Source organism: Meleagris gallopavo, chromosome 6, assembly GCF_000146605.3.
Source record: "Meleagris gallopavo isolate NT-WF06-2002-E0010 breed Aviagen turkey brand Nicholas breeding stock chromosome 6, Turkey_5.1, whole genome shotgun sequence".
Lineage (NCBI taxonomy): Eukaryota > Metazoa > Chordata > Aves > Galliformes > Phasianidae > Meleagris > Meleagris gallopavo.
Window position 1 is genome coordinate 10,937,981 of NC_015016.2, and position 15,843 is coordinate 10,953,823.

The 15,843-nt window shown below is 40.7% G+C and overlaps 1 protein-coding gene across 1 annotated transcript; it reads right to left on the reverse strand.

Moving 5' to 3' along the window:
• Nucleotides 1–6,975: 6,975 nt before the first annotated feature.
• Nucleotides 6,976–15,837, reverse strand: LOC104911384 (sickle tail protein homolog). Its single transcript, XM_031553859.1, has 2 exons — nt 15,708–15,837; nt 6,976–10,602 (listed from the first exon to the last, which is right to left on the reverse strand). Exons 1-2 carry the CDS (start codon nt 15,775–15,777, stop codon nt 10,283–10,285), a joined length of 390 nt encoding a protein of 129 aa, XP_031409719.1. The 5' UTR covers nt 15,778–15,837; the 3' UTR covers nt 6,976–10,282.
• Between the last annotated feature and the right edge of the window lie 6 nt (nt 15,838–15,843).

The window sequence follows — 15,843 nt, forward strand, 5'->3', positions numbered from 1 at the left end:
ATTTTGTATCTGCTCCTCCACACCCCATCCCACCCAGCTCTTCTGCAAAATTTGGAAGGGAGTTCTCCATCAATTTCCAGAAAGCTTTTGAGGTTGTTTCTATTATGTGCTTTTCATTTTACATTCTCCAGCGACAGACACCATATTCTGCAGTCCCTGGGCTGCGTCATGCAGAAAACCTTCTCACCCCTCCGTGCTTTCATGCCAAGGGCCAGCAACAGGCACTACCCTGCTTGCATCCCCTTCAGTAGAGGCCAAAGATATAGCAGCTTGGGTGAGCAGCTGAAAAAGCGACTGAAACAGCCGGCAATTTCAATAAAGAGCAAAGCCCTCAAACCACTGCCAGGAGTTCCTACCTGGTGTAGGGAACCTGCTTTGGCAGGGGGGTTGGTCTCGATGATCTCTAGAGGTCCCTTCCAACCCCTACAATTCTGTGATTCTGTGATTCTGTGAGTTACTGCCATATGACGGTACCCACAACTCTGCAGTGACTCCAGCCCAAGCACAGAGAACACTGAGGTTGGCCCACAACCCTGCCTAGGAAATGGCTGAGATTTAATATTGTCTTTTTAATGGCAATGACTGCAGAGCTATTACACAAGTTAAGTACAAGTTGTTTTTTCAAATACATAATATGCAGAATAAAAAAGTCAAATTAACTCAGAACACCAATGAGGTTTTGGTATGTGTTTCTTAAAGACTTCTAAGAAAAAAATACAGCTTAGATAACGAAGAAATGAAACAATCATTTCTCCTTTAAAAAACAGGAAATAAAATAGCTTTTTAGTATCTACTGGAATTTTTATAAATATCCTAGTTTTTCAGGTATACATTTTTTAAAGAAGTGTCTAATTTATATGTCCACTTTTATTTTTTCTTGCATTCTGCTAAAAAATTCTCCCTTCTAAATATTTACTTTTATTTAAACCAACCAATCAATGCCACTCAATTATCTATTTATTCAGTCAATGAGAAGCAAGTGACATTTCTTCTTATTCTAATCAAATATTTGTTCCTTCTGTGAGTAATTTATTACTAATTACAATAGTCTGATGTATGGTGCTTTGTGTTACTAAAAATAGAGCTACAGATGAATAAATGCAGCTAAAATTATCCTTTCAAAGCACAGTGATAGAAAGTCCAGAGCTCATACATAGACATAGACAGCTTCCACACAGACTTTGGACAGCCACATACCCACAAAATAGGAGCAAACTGGAAAAGCCTTCTGCTTGCTTATTCAGCTGGTGGTTAGTCTATCTGGTAATGAACTCACCAAGTAATACATAAAATCAGAATCAACTACTTTCCAATATAAAAAATGTTTTAACTTATTGGTTCTCAGTTTACTTCTTTCCTTTGCTGCCTTCCTTGGAAGACAGCCCTCTCCCTCCAGACTGAAAAAATGCTTCATTGATTGAATTACTATTTTGAATTCAATCAATATAAGACCATGGAGACAGTCTGCTAAATGGAAATGTGATTAAAAGCAATTAAAATCAAAAATATTCTCAAAACTTCTCAGTTGAGCACCTGTATTTAATATCATTAGACACGAAGAAGTCAAAAACTTAGCAATACAAAACAGAATTGGACATTCATACAAGTACCAAGAAGATCCAGTCTAATGACTAACACGAATAATGTTGCCGAAGACAAAATAAATCTTAAGCTGGCAGACAAAATAGTCTGTAGCTACTAATGAATGGAGCATGCGTGATGTGCACAGCTGACTATCTACCATCCATATTCCTCAAGAACCCATATGGCAGGAGCTATAAAAAAAAAAAATCAGTCTCTGTAGATTTCAGGAGGGACCCAACAGGATAGCTTCTCTCTTTAACAATGCAATTTTGTAGACCTTTTTCCTTTTAAGCAAAGTGTACCTATGGCTGTGTACTAACCAGAGGGTGAAAATCTAAAACAAAGAACATCGCTCAGTGCTTACTAATGCAGTAATCTCCACATGAAGGGCAGGAATCACTACAATCCGCAGCACGTGGGGCCACACGGAACGCAGTAGTAAAAAAGGTACTAACTAATAGCAGAAAAAAATAACAAAAAAAGGACCCTTTAAAACAGAGACTTGGAAAACAAATCTCATCCACTAGAAGTCTCTCTGTTGGCTTGATGTGCCAAGATGCAAAACATAATGCTACCTGATTCTGAATTTACTTAACTGGCACAATTACCACTATTGAGTGAATGTTAAAAACACATCTCAGTGGCTGCTGTCAGAGCCACAGTTGTTGCCTGCAATTTTAACAGTAGCACTGTTTCTCCTGAAAGGAAATTGTAATGTTCGTAAGAGATTTGTTTGTCTTATTGAATCTTGTTCTCTTATTTAAGCCCACAAAAGAGATTTAAATCACAGGGATTATAATTAAACCAAGTAAATTAATCAGGTGACTTCAGTGTAATCTACCTTTGTTAAAAAATCAGCTGAAAAATGCTGTAGTGCAGGAGCAATGGTCCAGAGGTGCATTTACTTTGCTAATGACTGACATAAATATGAGCTCCCCTCCCAAGTGACAACGTGCAAAGAGCACAAAAATGTTCCCAGTGGAAAGATGATAGGTTTACTAGACTGAAAAGAGAACAACCAAGCACATTCATAACCATTTGCAGGGAAATGGTCTTGAGACAGAGCAAATATTCATAAACATTAAAGTTGATTACGGGCCACATAAGCAACCGAGGACCAGGGAAACAACACCGTCACCTCAGCTCTACCACCCGCATGGTCTGCCACCCTCACAAAACACCTTCACCTGACTGCCAAACATCTTCACCTATCTGCCAAGTAAGAGATCCCAACACCTTCACTAACACCTCCAGAACTAAGCATGAGACAGAGAGGTAACTCAGTAGCAACAGTTAGAAATGTCAGTATACTAGGGCTTCATGTCTCCAGTGCCATTCTTTGTTGAGCATGAAACATATTGCCTCAAGTGTTCTGATTTAAAAGCAGAGTTGGAAGAGGAAGCACTGTCAAAGCAACCTCTCACAGCAATCCACTTTTGCAGGATATGTAAAGAAAGAGTGGAATTATGAGCTTTCTGATTGCCACAGTTTGAGGGAAGTTCAACAGCCACAGCTCCATCTCTGGGCAGAGGCTTTAAGAAGCAGGCTACAGCAGCACGGGGTCAGGCCTTCATCACTGCCTCCTGAGGCTTTGCCATCAAGAAGACAGGAGCACAAGGTCCCAACGGCCGGAAAGAGCATGAAGGAGCTCATTTTTGCAGTCCTGAGATGAGGTTCATTAAGCAGTTGGCCTGAGGAGCTCACCACACAGCTACTGAGACTGAACTCCGTAACACATCATTGCTCTGGAGCTCAACTTCAAAGGAAAAATGTAAGGTTTGCCTATTCCAAACTCCTTCAAGCTTTCAGAGGAATGCAGGTCTCAAGTACAAGTTCAGAGAGACGGGATATGCCTGTCCCACAGGGTGGTCACTGCTGAGCCACTCCACAGGACACAGATCCCACTGTCCAGCACCACTGAGCTAGTCCTGCACTGGCCCCATCCACCAAATGAGGCCCTGCTGACTTTCCATGCACTTATCAGTTACCCACTGAAGCAGCTCAGAAAGCACTAGGACTACAATGAGTATGTGCAAAAAAACCATCCATAAACACCCCCAGATTTATTTTGCTGGAAAAGCTTAAGTTTTGAAACCTAAGGAATCTCAGGTGTCTGCAGTAACTGGGAGAGGTTTCCATGGGTAACTCTCTTGAATGCAGCTGCCTGGACTTTGTTTTAACAGAGAATTAAGTCCTAAATTCTTTACTGGATCTAGACATAAGCACCTAAAAAGCTCACTGCATGCTTTTATTCAGTCAGTTGAATACAAAGGATTCTGGAAATACTTTTTGCTGTTATAACATTAGGTTAGAAAAATACATGCATGAAACTCACATGAACAAAGGTAAACATATCAACAAGCACTGTGGACTTCCCAATTGTAAACAACACACATTATTTAAAAAATACAGGCGTTGCCACAGAAAAAAAGCTACTAATCCTGTTGGAGCAAAGTAACTGCTCTGGTGTGTGATTTGGATGTGGGGAAGGTAGGAGGGAGGGAAGAAGAAAAGGAATTGCTTTATTAGCCTTAAAAAAAAAAAAAAATAGCTTTTTTATTACTTGTAACTGATAGATATAAATGAAGGAACTTACATTTATCAAAGCAAGTATTATCATTCTAGTTAAATTCCACTTATTCCAAGAGATGCCTAAGGGTTAGTAGTTTAGCATACACTTTTGTCTTACCTTTTTAAAATAAAGAGTAAAGTTGAAAGACATTCCACTGAGACATTATGCTAGGAATATTTGTCTTCCTCAACCATTATAGCGAATACTAAGTAAATCCACTTTACTTTGCTAATGAAACAGCTCTTTGTTCATTTATCTATCTAGCTATTTATAAGTATCTCGCAATCACAGCATTATCTGGGGGCTAAAGAGCATGTTTCAACTCAAAACAAATGGACATGTCATCTCATGTCCTTCCATAAACAAAAGCTAAGGGCTTGGGTTCCAGCAGAGGTTTAAGCTTGCAATCATGTTTCGAATGTTCCGTTTTCATAGCTTTACTTTGGTGCTTTTAACAACTTGAAGTAAGAGCAGTTGCCCTTACTATAGAGAAGCACTGGAAAGCAATAAATTCTTGTGCCAGATGGTATGTGAGACAGGGGACACGTGTGGATGCTGGGGAGGGTCCTCATTCCTGAACGTGCAACATGCTCTGTGGGGCTTACAAAGGGGAATGTCAGTCTCGTGGGGAGGGAGGTAGTACCCTTCTGCAGAGATGAGACAGGAGCTCACAGAACTCTCCTGAAACAACTTCAGAAGCTTTTAAAAGCAAACAAACAAATAAACAAACACCTACAAACTATGCTGATACAACAAGTTCTGACTGTAGGACTCTGAGCTCTCAGATAAAAATACGCATTTTTCAAAGACACATGCATGGTAGTTTGTGAACCCGCGAGTAATTCAATGAAATGGACTTTCTCAGCTAGAAAAATCAGCAGAAGCATATACCCAGATTAAAATTGCATTCTTCACAATTACGTGCACCTTAAAACCAAATATCATTTCTTAACTTATCAGCACAGTCTGGAAAAATATTCACACAATATTAAATCAATTTCTTCCTACCACGGTATCAAATGGTATAAGTGTAATGAATGCAGAATGTATGCTATCAATGTATGTTCTGAAAAAAGTGTATTTTACCTTGCCTGATCAAGCAATGCAGAATGTCAGAAATTCCATATACAATGTTTTTTCACCTGGAATTAGATAATGTATCTATAATACTCATCAGCCTTCTCATTCACTAAAACAATGCTACTGAGGGTTTACACTGAACTGAATTTTCTCTCAAGTTGATTTTTCCCAGGTGTCATTCAGCAGAAACAATGATTTTTCCCCATTCACATTTTTAAGCACAGACATTAAACTCCCATAATCCCACCCACCCCTACCTACACCTAACCCCTGCCAAACGGAATGATCAGAGCAACAAAACTAAAAGTGCTTCGTGTTAGCTTATCACAGCAGTGCCAATGGGGGGCTACCCCTCAGGTACTGATGTTCTCTTCATCCATCTGGGTCAGTGTAAGAACAAAAATGGTTACAACTTAGAACACAGAGATTCTACTTTTTCTCAAGAGGATCTGCAAATATCACCTGTTCCTGAAAGCCAAAAGTCCCCATAGAATTTCTGTTACTACACTTCTATCTTCACATGCTTGCCTTTACAAGATGTACTTTTGCCCAAGAAAAATCTATTAAGAAATGCTTCAGAGTCATCCTATGATATCAAAACATATATCCAGTTTAAGGAACTGATACTGTGACCTACATAAATAAATAACAAAAAATTTAAAAGCCTCAGTACTTTTACAGATCTCAAATGCTGGAAGAAAGGCTGTTGTAATGTTAGGGTTCTATTTTAGCAGTTAAAGGAGAGACATCTGGCAATAATCTACAAATAAATACAGTGTCTCAATTCTTAGTTTCTCCTCCAAAACACTACCTAGGACATTTTTGCAGCATGATTCATAGAATCAACATAATACATTACAATACTTCTCAAATAATTCAGAATTCTCAGTTCATTCAGTAAAGAACTCATTTTTGAAAGAGAAAACGCAATGTGCCATGCCAAAAAACTGTGCTGTATTGACTCAGCCCTGCTGCCAGGAAGAACAACGGGCTGAAACAAACTCTACAATTTCAAAAGCATTTTTTACAGCGGGGGCAGAGAGAGAAAAGAAGCTTATTTACCGAAATGTGAGATTCCACAGGTGAGCCCAGAGAAACGTTCAGAAATCCTCTTCCTTTACTTCCCAAAGTTTTAATTTACGATGAAGTCTGTGGTAATCCTTTAAAGCTGCCAGGTAAAAGGCACTCCATCTCTCTGCCGTGTTTTCTTTCGCCCTTTTGCAGTGTAACTTTGTTATTTGCATACAGCTTACTTCTGGCCTATGGGACTTTTTGAACATCTACATGTTAAATTAGCTGTCTTGACATGCTCTATCAAGCATGACATCACGAATCTCCGTGGCAACCATAACCACACCTGCCCAGATGCCAGAGTTACCTGTCATGTTCAGACCTAACCGAACACAACAAAAAAATCCCAACCACCATTTTCTAGGCACTCAGCATTGCGCGTGCACCAGAACGGTTTAGCTGTTGGGCTGTTTTGTTTGTTTTTTTAATCAATGGAAATCTGATTTTGTTTGCCAACAAAAGCGCTCTTCACAGAACCCTAGCAAAAAAAGCTAACCTGTTCCCAACCCTTCCTCGTCCCGCAGTGCATTTCCCTGTTTAAACAAAACAAAAGAAATCTGTGGCAAACATCACCCAGCTCATTTGCTAAAGGCATACTCAAAAGCTCTAGCTCTGAAAAACTTATACAGGCTCATTTTTGCTCTCTGCCCCCTCAGAAAAGTTTTTTCTTTTTTTTTTTCCTGAGGTGACTTGTAAAACAGGTTCACTGCAGTGATTACCCACCTCCCATGGCAAGGTTAGCATTTTTAACCTCTTAATTGCAAACTCCTTTCCATCTGCAGGACTGCTGGCCCAGCATTTGCACTTGTTCTGCTCTCTGCTCTCAGGCTGTGTGGGGCTCATCACACCGGACTCATCCAGAGCAGCTCAAACTTCAGAGCACGGAGGTCAGTTTCCACCTTTCTCTGTCTTCTTTTTCTCTTTCTAACTTCCTGAGGATTATGTCAGTGCCCTGCTTTCATCAGCACGGATCAGACAGAACTGGTAGATACACCGTCTTCAAAGCTATTGAAGAAACTTGCATTATCTATAAAAATAAAACAATTTTGTTCTTTGGTTTTGCAGATGTCCAGATGGAAGGAATCTTTGTGTCTGGCCATGGGGTTGGCTTACAAAGGGACACAGCAAAGACTGGGCACACCCCCTGACTGCCACACAGCTGTGGGTTATTTGCCTTGCGGCCACATCCCAAGGCCCTAGCACAAATAAAGACAGTTCCTGTCTTTGTGAGCTTTGCCTTCCCAAATAAGACATCACATGCAGGATTGTGAACCTGCGAGGTGGAAGAGAGATGATCTGTCTGCACAGCTGGAGGCTGCAGGTCACCACATTAGCTAACCACCAGTAATCCTCACTGATATTTTACCTGGCCGCTATTGTTCTGCAGTTCTGTGGCAGATTATCTGAGTAGAAACGGGTTCCAAGAACACACATCCAGGGAGGGATTTACCCAAATAAACAAAGCCTGAAGGAAATCATTAATACATAGCAGAAGTCACAGACAACATTTCAGAGCTGACTTTGCTGACAGAGGTGATGCTATATGAACTGACAACATCAAACACATTTTCTTCCCCTAATGTTTACTTGCTGCAAACCAGGGGCCTTCTGTCATACTCAGAAACAGGCCAGAGAGGAAAGTTCACAAAAAAGAAACAATTACCAATCCTGATTTTCTGGGCCATTTTTGTTGGCTACAGACCTGACAGAGTTTAGAGCAACCTAGAAGATAAATGACACTATGCACCACAAATCTTGGGATGTCTGATGTTCCAGCTGTACTGCTTGACACAGAGATTAGAAAATGGTGTTGCATTGGCTACTACCCTTGATAGATCTTCCACAGAGGGGGAATTCCCACCATGGATAATGATGCCACTTCCCAGACACTGGAGCAGCTGGAGAAACAAGGTGAAAGGAAAATGGCCAAGAAAATAAATGATGACATTTCAGCTCCTGTCCTCCCACACATCTCACTACTTTTGTATGTGACATATTTACACACACGTACAGTACGTGTTTTCTACACCACTGCTATGCACATAGATACATGCACATGGAAAAAGGAAGTCCATATGCTGTACACACATACGATCTTAAAAGCGAAGTGACATTATAGTCTTTTTCACAAAGATGCCAAGTAAGCCTGCATTATACATGCATATATTTACAGACATATATTCTGATGCATATACGCATAAGTACAAACAAAATACACAGATACATGGGTGTGCATGCTTAGACACAAATGTTAAGAAAAAAAACTACACTGAATGTATGGAGTCTTCAGCATTCCCCATCCCCAGTAACCGTAATCTAATGCTCTGATAGTAATTTTAATGCAAATTTTGTTTTAAAATTCACACTCCTTCTGTACAATATATATGTCCAATCATCAAAAAATAGAAGCAGGAGACATTCACATAATTTTACCCTCAATAAATTAGCAAGGATGACACATTTTAAACAAATAGCAGAAACAGTTACTGCATTCCTTCTGTAATTTATTGCCTTCAGAAAAGGATCAAATTACAAAATGTGTAGGGTGTAATGCTGTAGGCTGTTCAAACTGGGTTTGCAGTGTCTGCAACACTGGAACTAAATATTTACATGACTCTAGAAGATCTAATCTCTGAATTTCAGCTCCCACCCCCTTTATTTAATTTGTATGCTATCTTTATCCACCACCCGGCACATTCCACACAGTCACTAGAGTTCATGAAAGAGGTAAGTGTGTGGGGGAGTCCAGACTTTCAAAAGAAAGCAGGAAAGCTGTTTTAAAAATAAGGAATAGATCACTCTCATTAGAGTTGAAGTCTTGCAGCAATTTTAGCAGGATACACATGGATTCTAGCAGTCTTACTGAAGCAGTGATAGCACCTGGGATCTTGAGAGACCCTGTCAAAGAGAAGTTGTAAGGGGGAGGTACTGAGTGACAACTGCTTTGATCTCCGAAGTCTTGGAAGGCTTCAAAAGACACTGGGAATTCATAAGCACTCCCATAGCAGAGTACAGTACTTTGCCAACCTGTTTTTATTCCTTACTTACAATTAATTTGCTGCCAGTGCTGAAATACCTACAAAACACTTGGAAAAAGAAATTACATCAGGATTGCTGTCAACCATTTTTTAAACTGAGAATAATGGGCACAAGATACTTAACAGTGAAGTCTACATTCTGCTGGTGTTTTGAAAAAATGTATTTCGAATACAACACAGTCTGCAAGGTTTAGCAAACTAAACTTATACTTTTCACTCAAAACCAGAGCCACGCAGTGAACAGTCCCTTGTGTGGCATTCCCTAAATTCAGGTCAGCGTGACAGCAGCCTCCACCTGTTCTGAGAAATACATCAATGTATCATCACATCGTCTCCAACCCTAAATCAACTTTTTCCTGCTGACCTTGCAATCACACAAGAAGAAAAGCACCTTAAGGTACAAAACTGGCAGGTTTGTGTTGATCTCAAGACAGTTTGGAGAAGGCAGATACCTGTGGATACATCCATCTGTTTGTATTAAAAGACTCAAAAGCAGAAAAGAAAGCAAGTGAAAGGGTAACAGAGCCGGCTAAAGCACACAGACATGGTCTAGAGATATTTTTCTTTCTCCCAGGCAGTGGTGCCAATAGTGAAAATACAACAAAAGTTAACAGCTGTTCCATATTTTCCCTTCAGCTATGAAAAAGTAGATGGAGATCCATATACTAAGATCAAGAGTCTCACCTTATCCTTTCTCTGTGTATATTCTAAAAAAAGATGAAAAGTTCCTCAAAAATGTCAGTTTCAACAAACAACTCCAAGGTAATTTTAAACAGTTTGATTATTATTGTTGTTTCTATTGATTTCAAAGGAGAACCTGAATCCTAGGCAACTTTGAACACAAAATTCTTTGTTAGATTCTCACCTTCTGTAGTGAGGTTAACACATTCAATTTTCTACCTCACATTCAAAGTGAGGTAGCAGTTATAAGAATGCTTTAATAGAAAGCAAGATACATATTTGATTTCCATACCTGATCTCTCAATCTCTCCTGGTGTCCCATTATTGCCGTAGCATGATGAGGATATTTCTGCTTCAGATGCTCAAGAAAAGCCTCTCTCTTTCTGTCCATTTCCGAGGTTTGCATTCCCAGTATTTCTTTGGAACTGCGAGGGCCACCTACAGTATGTCTTCGAGGGATGTTGCGTGTGGATTTGGAATTAGAAGCGTGACTGTTCGGAGTTGAAAGCAGTTCCTTAGATCGGAGGCATTCAGCATCATCTAATGATGTTAAATGCAAACTGTGTTTTGCCTGGTCTGAAAAACAAAAACCAAAAAGGCAAACAATATTTTAAGAACACAATCCCAACATTCACTTTAAAATGAAAAAGAAAATAATCAGACTGATAAAAAAAGCAAGGTCAGTTTAAAAGTCTAGTAGCGTCCAATGGCTTGTTCTGCATCATTAGGCATACATATGTTCTAATAAGAAGCCTGTTCATAATAATTTATATAAGCTTAGCACAGTACTTACTTTCAATGCAGAACCACAGCAGTACCTCACAGAAAAGTGAACATGATTCAAGTAGATGTTCCTTTTATATCATCTTTACCACTATGTGGCTTGAAAAGAAGATCTGACAGGGCCCTCATTCCCTGACCTTTAAAACCCACAGGATGCTTTCTTTCCAGGGCAAGAAACAGTGTTCTTCAGAGAGCTCCAGTATCCTTAATGGCCCTGTAACTCGTATCCCACAAGATACCAACAGAGAACATTCATTTGACAAAGCAGATCTGAAGTCCTTAATCTTTTTTCAGTGTGTTTTCAACATGCTCAGAAACACCTATGAAATAATAAGAGGGTTTTGTGGCTCTTTTTTTTTCCTCCACTATTTCTAACTGTGGTACGGTTTTAAATTTCATGGATCTCCCTTGGATTTTATACGTCTCAGGACAGCAGGCTGGAAAATACAACACTGCTCTTTCAATAAACAATTTCTCAAGAAACAGAAAGAAAACCAAGTTTTGAGTGATACACAGACAAAAACAAAACAAAACAAAACAAAACAAACAAAAAGCTTCAGATAAATGTTACAACTTTAAAACTGGCTTTAAGACCAAAGACCGTAACTATTTTTGCACAGAGATAGGCAGACACAGAGGGTAGGTAAGTGCTGGCTTATCTTCAGGTAACTGTGTAACATGAACTCTCTGGTGCACAACGAAGTGTAGTCTGGAGCCTTGTTACCTAATACCTTTGAAAATTCCCTTAATCTTTTGTCAGCAAAGAAGAAAAAAGCCCCAAACCAGAAGCACTGAAAAGGCCTCTTCAAGCCCTGGGTGCTGGGTAGGCCCAAGTGCCCACAGTAATGTTAACCCTTAGCATCCACTCTGCAGGAGCAGGAAGGCCCTTTCTCTGCACAAAAATGGGGTTTTTGTACATCCCCATTTCTGTCACTTTTCCACTCAGAGCCCTTTCTGCTTTTGGTGAAAGGCCCCCCAAGTGCTGCCACTCATATGAGCCTGCTGTTTGGAGTTTGGAGTTTGGAGGCACCTACTCTCTTCTTTTTATGGTTCACTCAGCTTGACAGGCTGCCCACCACTTGCTTGAGGATTTCATTCTGAGAACTTTTCTGCCTTCTGGCACACGTTACCACTTGTCTGCCAAGTCCCACATAACATCAAGCCTGATGATAAAGAAAAAACTCCACCAATGGAGCTCTGTGAAGTCCCACCACTTTAAATGGGGAAGCCATTGCTTTGGTCCAACAGGACTAGGCCTCCAAAATCCTGCATGTTTCTGTAAAAGTCCCTGTAGTGTTCACGGCCTCCAAAGTACCAACAACATCGTCTTGTTTACATCAACGGCATTTTATCCTACAACCAGAACAGAAAACAGAAGCCCAGGCTGCAGTTGCCACTTTGTTTTGAGGAACAGGTTCAGACGCTGCTTTGGAAACAGCTTTGGCTCACGGGGAGTTTTGTTCGTATGTAGCTTCAAATCTCTGTATCGCTGGAGACACAGATGGTACAGCTGTTGGAGGACAGTGTGGATGCGGATCACTATGCAGCCCCACATTATTTCACCTGAGAACTGATGGAACAAACTGCATGATGCTGTAAGCTTTAAAGTGAGGTTTCTTTCCTCAGCCTGCTTTCTTCCTGTGGTCCTTTAAAAAGATGGATAAGGCCCAAAACTGCATACAGCATAGGGCACCACTCGCTCATTTTGAGCAAGAACAACCCTGACAACCTAAATACATATGAACACACACACACACTCCTCATGTACCATTTAACCTTTCCAAGCACAACAACAAACAACATCCACCCTCCCTGTTTGCTGAGCATTCAGACCACCTACTGTCAGTTACACTTGGTTACTTTGAGAAAAGTGCCAAAAAAAGAGAGCATTTTGCTTGCAAAAAGCAAGTGTGGCAATTCCAGATGCACCCAGTCAAAATGGTTTCTGAAAGCTGCACAGTCACTTCAGTGGACTTTAAATGGGAGAAAAAAAAAGAGGTGGGATGGTGCTGGCTAGAATTTACCATCTCTAATCTGTTGCACTGAGAGCACAGAGGTTGTATCCCTCAGGCTGAGACTCTGGAACAAAGGTGTCGGACAGAAATAAGGAAATCCCTTAGAGCTCTAGGGAGTGAGTGTGAGCGTGGGTAACTGAATGCAGCATTTCTGTACCAACCCTTAAAGTACTGTCACAGCAGCTGTTTCAGCCACTAGATTGGTAGCAAGCACTTCCTCAATATGCCAGGTAATGCTATACTGAGAAGCACAACTGAGAGCTCATGACTGTGGATTTCAGCTCCTAAATCCTCATGCAAAGCCCCTCCAAGCTCTGCACTTCAGTCATTTCAGTAGTTTAAGCTAATTATCTGAAACATGAGACATATCAAGTAAATTGTTTTAGAATTATTGGTTAATGGGTGGAACCTTGAGAAGGAATTTAAAAAAAACAAGATAGTTTTCACATACAGTATTAGAAAGATCAGCAAATTATATTATTTTTCTTTCATATGTTAGGAAAATACTGTATAAATAGCAGTGAAAAGAAAGGAATGCAAACTATGCAAACTAATTGCTAGTCTTGCCAGCAAGCTGACCTGGGCATTCAGTACGATCCCGCCGTACTGCAGCACACATGAGCATGTGACTTTCTTGCCGTGCAACAACTATTGCACTGCTTTGTTGCCCAAATCTATGCAAATCAGCAATAAACAAACCAGCATGGATAATACTATGCATCTTGGCTGAAATGTAAACCAAAGTCTGTGTGATGTTTGAATATCTTTTCCTAGTCACTTAAAAATTCCTTCTTGGTCACTTCCTAAATACTGACAAATCATTTTCATGGCCAGGATGAGATGGAATGGTAAAATACCCCTTGTGTAACTTGGAACATAAGAAATCCACACCACAGCACTCCAAGGAGAAACTACAAGACATATTTTATATTCTGATGTTGCTCAGTAAGAGCGTGGACAAACAGACTATATCTTAGAAGTGAAGATAATGGGCCTAGAAAATCAATCCCCACAGATAACTGTGCAATGTGTGAAGGATCATGTGATGGTTGCCAGATGACAGCAAAGAGTAGCAAAAGGATAAATTATGCAAGTACACTCCTTGGAAAAGGAGTAAATAGAAACCAATGGAAAACACAGCAAGAGAAGTGCAAGATAAACTTGTCTCCTCCTCTCCTTCCCTCATGTTCAGAAGCTAAGGGCTGAAGGTCTTTCTGTTCAGTAGAGTAGCAAAGCCAGAGGGCAATAAAAAGCAAGTTCGGCAGACTGACAGGGGAGAGCAGGTTATCCAAAGCCTTCAGTAACCCTTACAGTTAAGATACAGCTCTAACCTTAAAATTAACATCAGGAATTCTTTGCCCATTACTACAGCAGGTAGTCATGAAATTAAGACTATGGGAAAGGTCCAGGTCTGCAGTATGGAAGCACTCGCCTGGGATTATCAGGAAGATTACCATGAAAGATTAAATGCTATAACTTGAAGTCATTTTTGAAAGTCTGGTATGCAATTCTTCTAAGTCACACCCTTTGTGAAGTCCACAAAGGTCAAGAAAGTCACTTTGCTCCATTACTTAAAATTTTGTGAAAATAGTAACATTCCTGTTTTGCAATCCAGGTGATAAGAGAGGGACATTTTCAGAATAATTTTAGAAAGCAGCAAGCGTGGGTCAGACCCATACTTCACACTCTAGCACTGTGAAGCTGAGCCTTGAAGCATACTATATTCAATGTTAAAAGGATAAAAAAAGAATACATTTTAACAGCATGAATCAAGCCCATCTATGATATGCTGGCAGCAAATCTGAGGTTATTTGGAATCATTCCTATCTACTTGATTACTTTTACAATTAAATCTGTTCCCAAATAAATTTTCAAATGTAGCTACTGGATATGGGCCAAAACTACTAAACTCGGTTATGAATGTTCAAGACTAAAATTTTTTGGAGAATCAGAAGATGGGTCTTCTAGTCAGAGCTGAGTTTTTCTAGCTCCACACGTACCTCAGTCAGCTTCACACCACCCATACATACGTTACTAAGGGATTTCTTCTTCCCCCCCTTCTCGGACATATCCTTTAAGTTTCCTTCCCATTGAACACACAGGCACCAGTGAACACTGCCCCACTATTTAAAGTTCAAAAATGGTCAAAAGAGTGTCAGGCAACGCACTTCCAAGAAACCTCCAAAAAACAGAACTTCTACATTCTCTATGCAATGCTTTCTGGTACAACACACAGAGCTGTGTGAGTTTTAGAACCACATGTATAGACTGCTTATTTCACAGAAGGACAGTAATACAACTTTTCTTCAAGTGTCTATGAGGAATACAATGCACATGAACCAAGAACGTCTACAGGTGTTCCACAAACACTGCAGCAGATGCAGATTAGATTAGGCATCCCGTGCTACCTGAGCTGCATGCTCCACGTGGATCGTCCCACGCAGCACTCCCCAGCTCGCAGCTGAGTTCGCATTCAGATAAAACATGGTGCAATACAGATTGTGCAAAGGCGCCCTTGGCTGGTCTCTCCCACAGCTCGCACCCACACAAAGTACCCCAACCTCGCCGAGATCTGCAGCGATTTAAAGCACCCTCAAGTGAAAAGTGCTCCCAGCTATTACGCCGGACTGCTGCTACCCTGCCCCGGCACTGCGGGCTGACAGCCGCGCTGCCCGCTCCCGAGCCTGTACGGAGGTGTACAGCCACGCTTCCAGACTTAGGGAAACCTCCAGAGCCTTCAGCACGTGAAAGACATGCTTTTTGATTGTTGTTGTTTTCTTTTTCTTTTTTTCTTTTTCCCCCATGCATTCCCTTCACTTATTAAAAGCAGCAACGAGGGGCATGGTTAAATGCAACTCCCTCTTCCTGCTCCCCCTTACTTACCCTTCATCTGCCTGCTGTCTGTTGAACAAGCCAGGCACAGCTCAAGTTTCTGGCTTTCATTTTCCTCCATTGTCCCTGCCTACCGCCCAGGCTCCGCTCTCTCCAAGCAGGGAAGCGCAGCGGGCAGGGCTGGGGC